General features: G+C 52.9%; 1 protein-coding gene across 10 annotated transcripts in view; it reads left to right on the top strand.

Moving 5' to 3' along the window:
• The window catches only part of HIVEP3 (HIVEP zinc finger 3), a 454163-nt gene that overhangs the window by 386810 nt on the left and 54458 nt on the right, over window positions 1-12895 (top strand). For 8 of the 10 annotated variants that reach the window (XM_032361509.1, XM_032361518.1, XM_032361513.1 and 5 more), the window contains one exon: window positions 6436-12043. In XM_032361509.1, the coding sequence (XP_032217400.1) occupies window positions 6968-12043 (5076 nt within the window). In that variant the 5' untranslated portion in view covers window positions 6436-6967. Of the gene's footprint in view, window positions 1-3517; window positions 4521-6435; window positions 12044-12895 lie in introns of those variants that run through there. The other 2 variants (XM_032361517.1, XM_032361514.1) reach the window with 2 other exon arrangements.

Below are 12895 nucleotides of genomic sequence, written 5' to 3' on the forward strand. Positions count from 1 at the left end.
AAAGATTATTTTTTTATTTATTTGAGACAGAGAAAGAGAGCACAAGCGAGGAGAAGGGCCTGAGGGAGAAGGAGAAACAGACTCCCTATTTGTTTGTTATTAAGAGACTTTACTTTGTTATGAAGAGACTTTACTTTTTGACCAGTGTGCAGAAATTCCAAGTCCTGTCTGGGTCTTGGGGTTAGGGAGGAGGAGAAGGAAAACTAGAAATGCAGAGACCACAGTCATCCAAGGGAAATGATTTGGGAACCTTTCAGACAGTGAATAATCGACTACTCACTGTGGTTAGGGAAGCATTTATCAAGAAACTCAGCCCTGAGTTTAGCAGAGTCATGAAGAGTGATTTTACACATGGGGAGGAGAATTTGATGCAAATGGGGGGTGACTGTAATTAATCAAGAAGACTTCCTAGAGGATCTGGGGTACTGAAAAGGAAGAGAAGATCTATCTGAGCCTTCGTGATCAAGGTCAGCGTTCTTGAGGGTTTTGCTAGGAGGCAACCTGCTCTTGGGGTTCAGTCCTACCTCTGCCCTTTCTTGTGTCATCTGAAGCAATTGGCGTCACTTCACTGAGTCTTGGTCCTCTCATCTGCCGAAAGTGGGGATCGATATGTTAATCTTTAGTATAGTTTAGGGGACATGGTGGATGCTTCTTTAAGTATTTTGAAAATATGTTCAATATTTTCCTCAATACTGGATCCAGTGCCAGGCACTGGAAAATGAAGATAAATAAAGCCCAGTCCCTGTCCAGTCCGGGGAGACACAGGTTTGTTGGAAAGATGCTAATGAACTGGTTAAGCCACAGGTCCAACATCTTAGGCTTCCTAAGGAAGCACCCTTATTGGATCTTAGTGGAAAACTTCATCCCAACATAGGTAATCCATCAGAGCCTGGGAGTGCCTATTTTCCATGAGTGAGTCTAGGCCAGAGCCTGTGTGGGTCTGGTTGCCCTGAAAACTTTATCCAGCCAGCAGTCTGCCTCGGGCCACCCCATGGGACAGACTGTGCCTTCCACCTGCTTTCCAATGGCCAATGCTAACCCCAGCTGAGTTAGATGTGTGGCACAACTGGGCTGTCACAGTTTGGGGCATTTGTTTTGTTTTGTTATTCTAGGGCCTAGGAGGGAACGTGTGGAAGCTCCTGTCTGTGCCCTGAACTCACCCCAGCACAGTGTAGGATCCTTGCCCAGGCTCTGGGCTCAGGAGCCCCAAAGTCTTGGCTAGGGTAGAGGCCACAAACTCAACATTCCCAGTAGCCATATTCCAGCCTCCTGTGCTCTGCATGTGTTGTACCTCCCACCTAGACTAGAATCCCTTTCTTCCAAATCTAACCATCAGCATTTTCCCCATCTCTCAAGGCCCAGCTCTAACACAGCTTCTGCCTGCATTCCCTAACTCCTCTGTGGGATTAGTGTTCAGATTCCTTTCTCTGCTTGTTCCCTTGGCAACAGCAGTGTGTAAACCCAGAGAGGTCAAGAGCATGCCAGTTAGGAGGTATGCACAGGGAAAGTGCAGGGTGGAGAGAGGAAGCTGGGAAGGCTAGGTGGGGCCGTTATGGGAACTGAAATGCCATTGGCTGCATCTCCCTGCAGTGGGGAGCTATTGGACATTCTTGGCAGAGGGAGAAGCTGGGTGATTTGACAATTGAAGAGATTATTCTTTCCACAGTGAATGGTGGGGTGGGGTGGAGAAGGTTGGGAACCTAGAGGCAAGGTGATTCGTTATAGGAGGCACTTAGAGGAGTTTCATCAGTTTTTCCCAAATACCAGGCTCTAGAACAGAAGTGTATATGTTAGATTTACGTGGAGAAATTTGTAAAAATATGCATTCGGGGGTCCTTTCCCAAGAGATTCTTTTTTGGTGGATCTGAAATGGGGCTAGAACCTGTGCTTTCAGAAAATGTCCCAGGGCGTTTGGGGAGCATGGGATGGACTCTTCAATAATGATGTCAGGAACACTGGATATCTGTATGGGGAAAAATTAAGCTTTATCCCTGCTTCATTCCTTACACAAAAACAAATGTGAAATGGAGCCAAAGACTCAATGGAAAGGAAAGAAGTAGGAGAGGGGAGGATGGAGGGAGGGAAGAATGGAGGAACAAAGAGGTGGAGGAGCAGAGGGAGGGAGGAAAAAAATTAATTCATAGAGGAACTAAAAGAAATTGGGTGACATTCTAGAAAATAAACTTGGACATGAAGTCTAAAAGTCCAAAAAGGAAAGATCGATGATACATTTGACCACGTAAAAACAAAATTTTCTTATTCAGAAAAATTAAAGACTCCTGAGTATATTAAGGAGGGCACGTATTGCACGGAGCCCTGCGTGTATATGTAAGCAATGAATCTTGGAACACTGCGTCAAAAACTAATGAGGTGACTAACGGTGATAACATAATAAAAAAATAATAGTTTAAAAAAAGACTACCAATAAATAAAACTACTTGCAGTTCATATAAAAAGGATTAATATGCCCAATATCAAAAGAGTTTTTGTAAAACAATAAGAAAAACATAAATTTTAGGAACACAAACAAAGGATATGAAAAATAACTCGCTGGATGAAATAATGGGTTAATAAGTTTGTGCAGAGTTCTAAGCCTCACTGGAGATTAAGAAACACTGATTCAAGACAAACAAAATATCACTGTGGTAGGCAGAATAATGATCCCCCAAGAAGTCACGCATCTTAAACCCTGGAGCCTGTGAATATGTTGCCTTTCGTGGCAAAATGAATTTTGCATATGTGATTAAGAATCTGCAGGTAGGAGATGATCCTGGATTATCCACCTGGGCTCAGTGTCATTACAAGAGTCCTTACAAGTGGAAAGGGGGCAGGGCAGTCAGGGTTCATGATTCAACGTGAGAAGGATATGGCTGGCCATTACTGGCTGGTTTTGAAGATGGAAGGGGCCACGTGTCAAGGAAGCAGGCAGCCTCCAGAAGTGAGAAACGACAAGAAAATATATTGTCCCCTTGAGTCTCCAGAAAGAAGAAGGTTGGGAACCTAGCCCTACCTTGATTTTAGCTCTCGTGAGACCCATTTTGGACTTCTGACCTCTAGAACTGTCTCATGAGAAGTTGTGTTGTTTGAAGCCACTGTCTGTGACAGTTTGTGGCAGTAGCAGGAGGAAACTGATACAGCCATTTTATCTCTTCTATTAGTAAATATTAAGAGATTGGTTATATTCTAGATAGGAAGGTGTGAAGGTGTTCAGAGAAACAGTCCTCGAATGCAACTGGTGGGTGCGTGAACTTGTGCTTTTTGGAGAGCGATTCGTCAGGGCCTATCAAAAGCTTCAAGGTACATTCCCTTTAGCCAAGTAGCTCCCCTTCTAGGAACTGATCCTGTGGTTATGCTCACATGAGCATGCTTTGTGGGTCTCCAGCCCCAGCACCCTATCCTCTTCCCTGTTGGGCTGTCCCGACAGCTAGACCTACAAAGCTTCCAGAAGTAGAAGCCAGGTGGTTTGATATGTTAACCAACCGGCTCTTGAAGCTCAGGTTCTCCTTGCAGTTCTAAGCTGGTTTCTAAGCCAGAGCTCTCTGAGAGCTGTGGTCGGGGTACCAGACAACATGGGCCCCAGGGCCCTTCTGCCACCATCAGTAGACAATGTCCATCCTCCCTCTGTCCATCCCTGTTGGCCTGGCTCCCAGGCTCTGTCAGGGGAACCCTCTACCTCTGACCTCATGTCACTGGTGACTTTTACAGGTGCCCTTACCAATTCTCTGGAGAAGCAGCTTTTTCCTCTGTTATATCAAGTTTATAAACATTTTACACATACCCTCAGAAGCACAGACAGTAGGAAAAAAAACTATTTTCTTGGTGTCACTTGGTCACGGTGATTAGAAATCATCCTTCTAAAGGAGCTAAAAAGTAAGAAAGCATTAATGCCGGTCTGAATTGCAATCCACTCCAAGGCTGAAAGGCCTTTGAGTTCTCATAGGTTTTCCCTGTGCCTGCACCCCCAGTTCTGACTGCCTCTTGTATTAAGAACCTCAGACCCATCATGAGGCATAGACAGTACAGCAGAGAGCCCTGTCCCAGGAGTCTGAGGACGAGTGTGGTCCTGGGCTGGTCATGGCTCACCATGGCTCAGGAGCCTTCCCTGCGGAACAAAGGAGCAGACCTTCTGGCTCACAGGCCTCGTTAACTCCATAGTATGGATGTGTCCTGGTTGCTCCTCCTTCAGGGGGTTAAGCCAGGAGGGCTCCGCTTGCATGTGGAGGCCAGAGGCTGACCCTTGGCACATAGTGCTGGCCCAGCGAGTCATGTGATGACCCAACAGTTATCTGACTGTCTTCCTCACCCACCCACCCCTCCTGCCTGGCCCCTGGAGAGCCCATGGCTGGGTGAAGGGACAGCAGCAGTACTCAACAATATAGGGTCCTTCTTGGCCAACAGAGCCCCACTGAGATCAGTCATGCTGCAGGGTTCCATCCATCCATCAGAAGAATCAAAGCTTACCACTAGCTAGTATTCTGAGGGTGCTTTGAGATCCTTGCTTCAAAGTGTCAGTGGAAATAGTAAGTATAGAAAAACGTTTACTATCCATGCACAGCACCCGAGGGCCCCACCAGGCGTTCCAGACCACCCCAGAGAATAGTTCTGTTCCTGCACTGCCTCTGCTTTGTCCTCCCTTCGCTTAGATAAGCTAGGCCTGGGGTAATGCCATCATCATGACCTCCTCAACCTAAGCTGTGCCCCCCATTTCTCCTGACCAGTAGTTGCAACAAGTGTAGAATATGGGTTGAAAGGCCTCTTTGGCTTTAAGCTCCTAGACACCTTCAGAAGCTCTCCAGGGATACAGCCCATGCCCCTTGGGGCCAAGCCAATGCTTTCATAATACATGGAGCCATAGATGGGTGCCCACTAACTCCTCTAGAAATCATAGAGGACATTTATTCATTGAGGCAGGGGACAGGCCCTGGCCGGGTATCAGGAGACATAGGGGGTTCTGATCCCACCACCATCACTTTGCAAGTTTTAGGGAAAATCACGACATCCTTCTAGCCTCAGCCTCCTCATCTGTCGAGTGAGGTGGTTAGACTAGACACCCAATCTCTATGATTACATTAGGAGGCCCTGGTGTAATTTCAGTCCCCAGAGCAGAGATGAAAATTTGTACCAGATACCCAGAGACAGCACTTGGGCCTGCCTGGGGTCACAAAGTAACTATGGATTGTAAGGAGACCATTCGTTCCAGCTTGTCTGGGACAGCGCTGATTTTGTCCTGTTGTTCCTCCATAATTACTAGTCATGCCTCTTTCACTCTCAAAGTGCCCCACTTAGGATGATGCCATTTTATGTGACCATCCTACTGAGAGTAATATGAGAAATGAGATTCCTCGGCCTTCTGTACACTCAGCCTGCGTCGTGAGGATGCCTTCTCTAACTGAGTTAGAGGAGGCCTTTGAATTGCTCAAAGAAGAGCCTTTGCTGAGTTATGACCTTCTGTTGACAAAAGTCAGTCACTGCCTTTGCTGGAGGGCTGTCATTTGAAGATGTAGGTGACCTCGTGCACCCGTCACTGCCCCTGTCTAAAGTAGCATGGGAAAAAGTTTTTTGCAAGCAAAACTTAGCTTCATGCAAAGAACTCAGCTATGTCTCCCTTTCTGGCTGCCAGAGCCTGGTGATGGACCCCATGCCCCCTCTCCTCTTTGGCTGGCAGGAAAAGCTGGAAGAACCTGCCAGAATGACCCTCCCAGCTGTTGTTTGACAAACTAGCCATGGCTGTGTTAGACTGTGGGTTTGCATGGGCTGAGGCAGTGGGTTTTAGCTTTTCCATGAAACACGGGCTTGGGTTAGCAAGGGCAATAAGATCAGGAATGGTGCCCCTTGTAGATACCTTCAGAGCCCAGGGCCAGAGAACGAATAATACTAACCTGAGAATAATCCATTCTCAGATTATTGGGATTATATGGGAGAGCTCATCCCTGAATCACACCCCAGCTGTAGGATCAGCCCACATTTTCCCAGTGGCGTCCATATCCGTTATCATGTTGAACTCCACTGCAGCCCCGAGATGCAACTGAGGCAGGATTTGATGTTATCCCATTATATAGATTGGGCAATGGAGGCTTTGGGAGCTGAACATGCCTCAGAGCAGAGCCTAGGCCTCCCATCCCTGACTTCCCTGCCATTCCCAGAGCCTGCCCTCCCCCATCTCCCATTCCTACCACCCCACATAGCCACTGTCCTCAGAACTGCCAAGGCATTCAGGTCACCCAACGCCTCTGTGAATGCAGGTGAGGGAGGTTCGGGCTGTGCTCAGGTGCATGGAGGCAGGGCTGTGACTTCTGGTTGAGTCTCTCTGGTTAAACTTCTAGGGATATCACCGTGTCTCACAGAGTCCATGCTGCACAGGTTGTGGACACGTTGCAGTAACTCTCCCTTCTCTTGTGTGTATGTGTATTTCTGTGTGTGTGCTTTCATCACTAGAAGAGCGTGACTTCCCCTCTGTGGCTGTGGATCTCCAACACGGGACCCCAGGGGAGAAGGGACTGGACCGAGCTGCCTGAGGCAGCCAGCGTGGCTTCTCCAGCGCCAGGACGAGGGATGAGTGGGACGTGCCTGCAGATGTGTCTAGCCTCCGACCACTCGCATAGCACACAGGGGACTTGTGGGTGGCCACTCGCCACTGCCAACTGAAACAGTATGATGGCAACATTGACATCCTTCATGACGTTTCCACAACAGACATTCAAGCAGAAAGTGCTGGCGCATTTTCTGTCTTCAAAGTAGAGGGCCATGCCTCACCCATGTGAATAGTTTGGGCCCCAATGACCTGCTCTGAGTCCACTCACAGCCAGTGACACTTGCAAAAAATTCCCAAAGCCCATCTTGGGTTTGGCTTCCACAGCTCTTGACCAATGTGGCCAAAGCCAGACGCCTCCTTGGGACACTTGGATTATTCATAAATGCAGCCTGCCCCAGCCCTCCCTGAATAGCATCTGAAGTCTCTGGGGAGGTCATGGATCCTGAACAAAGTGTCAAGGGCACCAAGAAGGCTGAGGGAAGTCCCCGGAAGCGGCTGACCAAAGGAGAGGCCGTGCAGGCCAGTGTTTCGTCCGGTGCCCCGTACCCAGGCAGCAGCACGGCTGTCCCCCAAGAGGGCCCCCTCCAGGAGCTCCTAGCCCCGCAGCCCTTCTCGGGCCCTCCATCAGTTCTTAGGGAAGGCTCTCAGGAGAAAACAGGCCAGCAGCAGAAGCCCCCCAAGAGGTCCTCCATTGACACCTCCATCCCCATCTCACAGCTTCCGCAGCACCCTCTGACACCAGCATTCATGTCGCCTGGCAAACCGGAGCATCTCCTAGAGGGGTCCACGTGGCAGCTGGTCGACCCCATGAGACCTGGACCCTCAAGCTCTTTCGTGACCCCTGGGCTTCATCCGTCAGGCCAGCTCCTCCCTTCCCACGCTTCTATCATCCCTCCTGAGGACCTGCCTGGCCTCCCCAAAGTCTTTGTGCCCCGTCCCTCCCAGGTGTCCTTGAAGCCCCCAGAAGAGGCACACAAGAAGGAGAGGAAACCCCAGAAGCCAGGCAAGTACATATGTCAGTACTGCAGCCGGCCCTGCGCCAAGCCCAGTGTGCTCCAGAAACATATCCGCTCGCACACCGGCGAGAGACCCTACCCCTGTGGCCCCTGCGGCTTCTCGTTCAAGACCAAGAGTAACCTATACAAGCACAGGAAGTCCCATGCCCACCGCATCAAAGCTGGTCTGGCCTCAGGAGTGGGTGGCGAGATGTACCCCCCGGGGCTGGAGATGGAGAGGGTCCCCGGGGAGGAGTTCGAGGAGCCCACTGAGGGGGAAAGCACAGATTCGGAGGAGGAAACGGGCAGCGCATCTGCCCACCCCGCAGAGCTCTCCCCCAGGCCTAAGCACCCCCTTCTATCTAGTGGTCTGTATAGCTCCGGGAGCCAGGGCTCCAGCCACGAGCGCTGTTCCCTGTCCCAGTCCAGCTCAGCCCCGTCGCTCGAGGACACCACTCCATTCACGGAGCCCTCGTCAGAACACCCCCTGAGCCAGAAACCCGAAGACACCCACACCATAAAGCAGAAGCTGGCCCTCCGCTTGAGTGAGAGGAAGAAGGTGATGGACGAGCAGGCGTTTCTGAGCCCAGGCAGCAAAGGGAGTACAGAATCTGGGTATTTCTCCCGCTCTGAGAGCGCCGAGCAGCAGGTCAGCCCCCCAAACACCAACGCCAGGTCCTACGCCGAGATCATCTTGGGCAAGTGCGGACGGATCGGGCAGCGGACCGCCATGCTGACGGCCACCTCCACCCAGCCCCTCCTGCCCCTGGCCACTGAAGACAAGCCCAGCCTGGTGCCTTTGTCTGTGCCCCGGACGCAGGTCATCGAGCACATCACCAAGCTCATCACCATCAACGAGGCCGTGGTGGACACCAGCGAGATCGACAGCGTGAAGCCAAGGAGGAGCTCGCTGTCCAGGCGCAGCAGCATGGAGTCACCCAAATCCAGCCTCTACCGGGAGCCCCTGTCGTCCCACGGCGAGAAAGCCACCAAGCCTGAACAATCACTGCTGAGCCTCCAGCACCCGCCCAGCACCACCCCCCCTGTGCCTCTGCTGAGAAGCCATTCAATGCCTTCTACCACCTGCACCCTCAGCACCCCCCATCACACCTTCCGAGGTAGCTACTCCTTCGACGACCACGTCGCCGACTCGGAAGCCCTGAGCCGCAGCAGTCACGTGTTTACCTCCCACCCCCGGATGCTCAAGCGTCAGCCGGCCATCGAACTACCTTTGGGAGGGGAGTACAGTTCGGAGGAGGCGGGGCCCAGTAGCAAAGACACGGCCTCCAAGCCCACAGACGAGCCAGAAACCAAGGAAAGCGAACTCACCAAAAAGACAAAGAAGGGTTTGAAAACAAAAGGGGTGATCTATGAATGTAACATATGTGGTGCTCGGTACAAGAAGAGGGACAACTACGAAGCCCATCGAAAGTACTACTGCTCAGAGCTTCAGATCTCGAAGCCCGTCTCTGCAGGTGGTGCTCACGCGTCCCCGGAGGCGGAAAAGAGCCAGGCCGAGCACGAGCCCTGGTCCCAGATGATGCATTACAAACTGGGGACCACCTTGGAACTCACCCCACTGAGGAAGAGGAGGAAAGAGAAGAGCCTTGGGGATGAGGAAGAGCCACCCGCCTTCGAGTCGGCGAAAAGTCAGTTCGGCAGCTCCGGCCCGTCGGATGCTTCTCGGAACCTTCCCCTGGAGTCCACCAAGTCACCAGCAGAGCCGAGTAAGTCAGTGCCCTCCCTGGAGGGACCCACGGGCTTCCAGCCAAGGACTCCCAAGCCAGGGTCTGGGCTAGAGTCAGGGAAGGAGAGGAGAACAACATCCAAAGAAATCTCTGTCATCCAGCACACCAGCTCCTTCGAGAAGTCCGACTCTCTGGAGCAGCCCAGCGGCTTGGAAGGGGAAGACAAGCCCCCGGTCCCATTCTCCTCCCCTCCCCCCGCCCCGCACGGACGCTCAGCCCACTCCCTGCAGCCCAGGCTGGTCCGCCAGCCCAACATTCAGGTCCCCGAGATCCTGGTGACTGAGGAGCCCGACCGGCCAGACACGGAGCCTGAGCCGCCCCCTAAGGAACCCGAGAAGACAGAGGAATTCCAGTGGCCCCAGCGCAGCCAGACGCTTGCCCAGCTCCCAGCTGAGAAGCTGCCACCCAAGAAGAAGAGGCTGCGCCTGGCAGAGATGGCCCAGTCGTCGGGGGAGTCCAGCTTTGAGTCGTCTGCACCCCTGTCTCGCAGTCCCAGCCAGGAAAGCAGTGTCTCCCTGAGCGGGTCCAGCCGCTCTGCCTCCTTCGAGAGGGATGACCACGGAAAAGCCGAGGCCCCTGGGCTCTCATCCGACCCACGCCCCAAACCCTTGGGCACCCACATGCTGACTGTCCCCAGCCACCACCCACACGCCCGAGAGATGCGGAGGTCAGCCTCAGAGCAGAGCCCCAACATCTCCCATTCTGCGCATATGACTGAGACACGCAGCAAATCATTCGACTACGGCAGCTTGTCCTTGACAGGCCCCTCTGTGCTGGCCCCTGCAGCCCCCGCGACCCCTGTGGTCCCGCCGGCCCCGCCAGAGAGAAGGAAATGCTTTTTGGTGAGACAGGCCTCTCTGAGCAGGCCTCCAGACCCCGAGCTAGAGACCACCCCCAAGGGGAGACAGGAGAGCGAGGAACCAAAGCCCTCATGCAGTAAACCTTCCACCAAAATCTCATTGCTCCAGAGTTCCTCAGCGGCCACCTCACACAGCGGGCACCCGGGAGGCAAGAGCCAGGTGCAGGACAGACCCCCACTGGGGTCCACTCCACCTTACACAGAAGCCCTGCAGGTGTTTCACCACCCCATTGCCCAGCTGCCCCTGCATGAGAAGCCGTACCTGCCCCCACCCGTCTCCCTTTTCTCCTTCCAGCACCTCTTACAGCATGAGCCAGGACAGTCTTCAGAGTTCTTCTCCACCCAGGCCATGTCCAGCCTCCTCTCTGCACCATACTCTATGCCCCCTCTTCCTCCCTCCTTATTTCAAGCCCCGCCACTTCCTCTCCAGCCTACCGTTCTGCACCCCGGCCAGCTCCCCCTCCCCCAGCTCCTGCCTCACCCAGCCAGCATCCCCTTCAGGCAGCCCCCTTCATTTCTCCCCGTGCCCTACCCAGCCTCGTCAGCACTCTCTTCTGGATTCTTCCTGCCTCTGCAATCCCAGTTCTCGCTTCCACTCCCTGGGGATGTGGAAAGCCATCTGCCCCAGATCAAAACCAGCCCTGCCCCGCTGGCAACAGGAAGCACGGGCCTTTCCCCCAGCACAGAGTACGGCAATGATGTCCAGCTGCCCCCCAGGGATCCCCCAGCCAGCTGCTCAGCACCCACATCAGCCCCTCCGCCTACCCTGCCGGCCTGTCCCGATGCCACGGTGTCCCTGGTTGTGCCAGTCCGCATTCAGACCAACATGCCGTCCTATGGGAGTGTCATGTACACCACCCTCTCCCAGCTCCTGGTCACCCAGTCCCAAGGCAGCTCAGCAACTGCAACTCTTCCCAAGTGTGAGGAGCCCCCGTGCAAAGGGACGACAGTGTGTGGGACAGATGTGTATGAGGTCAGACCTGGCTCGGCTAGGGGAAGTGAAGAGCAGAGCAGAGGCTTCCCGACTCCATACTTGAGAGTGCCTGTGACGTTACCAGAAAGAAAAGGCACTTCCCTGTCATCAGAGACTGTTGTGAGCTTGGAGGGGAGTTCTTCCACAGTTGGGGGGAGCAAACGCGTCCTTTCACCGGCTGGCAGCCTGGAACTTACCATGGAAACCCAGCAGCAAAAAAGGGTGAAGGAAGAGGAGGTTTCCAAGGCAGATGAAACACTCGAGCTGGTAAAACCATGCAGTGTGGTGCTCACCAGCACAGAGGACAGCAAAAGGCCAGAGAAATCCCACCTGGGCAGCCAGAGCCAGGGCAGGAGGGAGCTAGAAACAGCATCCAGCCTATCCTCAGATCCTTCTGACCCAAAAGAAATGACTCCCCTTCCGCACTCCTCATTGCCCCATGCAACGGCCCCAGGCTCAGAGGCATTGAAGGAATACACCCAGCCATCCAGTAAGCCTCACCGAAGAGGGCTGCCCCCACTGAGTGTGAAGAAAGAAGATTCCAAGGAACAACCTGACCTCCCTCCACTGGCACCTTCCAGCTCGCTGCCTCTGTCAGAAACGTCCCCCAGGCCAGCCAAGTCGCAAGAAGGTACGGACTCAAAGAAGGTACTGCAGTCCCCCAGCCTCCACACGACCACTAATGTCAGTTGGTGCTATTTAAACTACATTAAGCCAAATCACATCCAGCATGCAGATAGGAGGTCCTCTGTTTACGCTGGTTGGTGCATAAGTTTGTACAACCCCAACCTTCCGGGGGTTTCCACTAAAGCTGCTTTGTCCCTCCTGAGGTCTAAGCAGAAGGTGAGCAAAGAAACATACACCATGGCCACAGCTCCGCATCCTGAGACAGGAAGGCTTGTGCCATCCAGCTCCCGCAAGCCCCGCATGACAGAGGTAAGTCAGCTTTAGAGGTCCTGCTGAGCTTTTAAAGGCACATTCCCCTCAAGTTCTATTTGCGTAACTAGAGCCGGGTGAGTGGGTGGGTTTGCCCCCTGTCAGCTGTGACTGGGTATCTTATAAGGAAACATATTTATTGGGTTTCTTTGTCAGTGTGTCTCTCCCATCACCAGGCTAGATACATTCCAATGAAATGAGCTTTAAAGTCGTCCTGTTTTCCCATTAGCCACTATTGTCAAATCAAAGACACAGTCGGAGCCAGCGTGGAAAATGTTCTCCAAGAGACCAACTTGGAAAACTTGGCTGGTGGGAAAGCCTACTTCATTTTCAAAACTTTATGCCACTCCACGTGTTCTTCCATGGTCCTGTTAGCCTTCTCCTGATTTTCTTATTCTCCACACCTACTATTTCCATTCTCTGGTAGCACTCAGAATCTTCCCACTCCTCAAGTTTCTAGGATGTGACACCAGCAGCTCCTGAAATACTGCGGCTTTCTCTCCCGTGAGCAGGATAGCCAACAGAGCTTGGCTGCAGTGTTCCTCGTTGCCACTAGGGGGCAAGACCACTCACAGCCTGACCCATCTATGCTGTGTGTCAGCACCCAGCCCTGACCAAGGTCGCAGGTTCTCCTCCAGTGCCTCTGACCTGAGCCTGCTTCAGGAACCATACAACGAACAGACCCCTGCCAGTCCAGGGAGTTTGACGTTTGATAATTCCCTCTTTGCCTCAGATACATGACACCTGCATACCCCAGTAGGGCCAGCCTGAGCACCCAGGCCATGCGAAACCACGCCAACTTGGTGTGTGTGGAATAAGAGTTGGTCTTGTTGATTGAGTCACCTTGGTGTG

Source organism: Mustela erminea, chromosome 10 (assembly GCF_009829155.1).
Source record: "Mustela erminea isolate mMusErm1 chromosome 10, mMusErm1.Pri, whole genome shotgun sequence".
Taxonomy (NCBI): domain Eukaryota; kingdom Metazoa; phylum Chordata; class Mammalia; order Carnivora; family Mustelidae; genus Mustela; species Mustela erminea.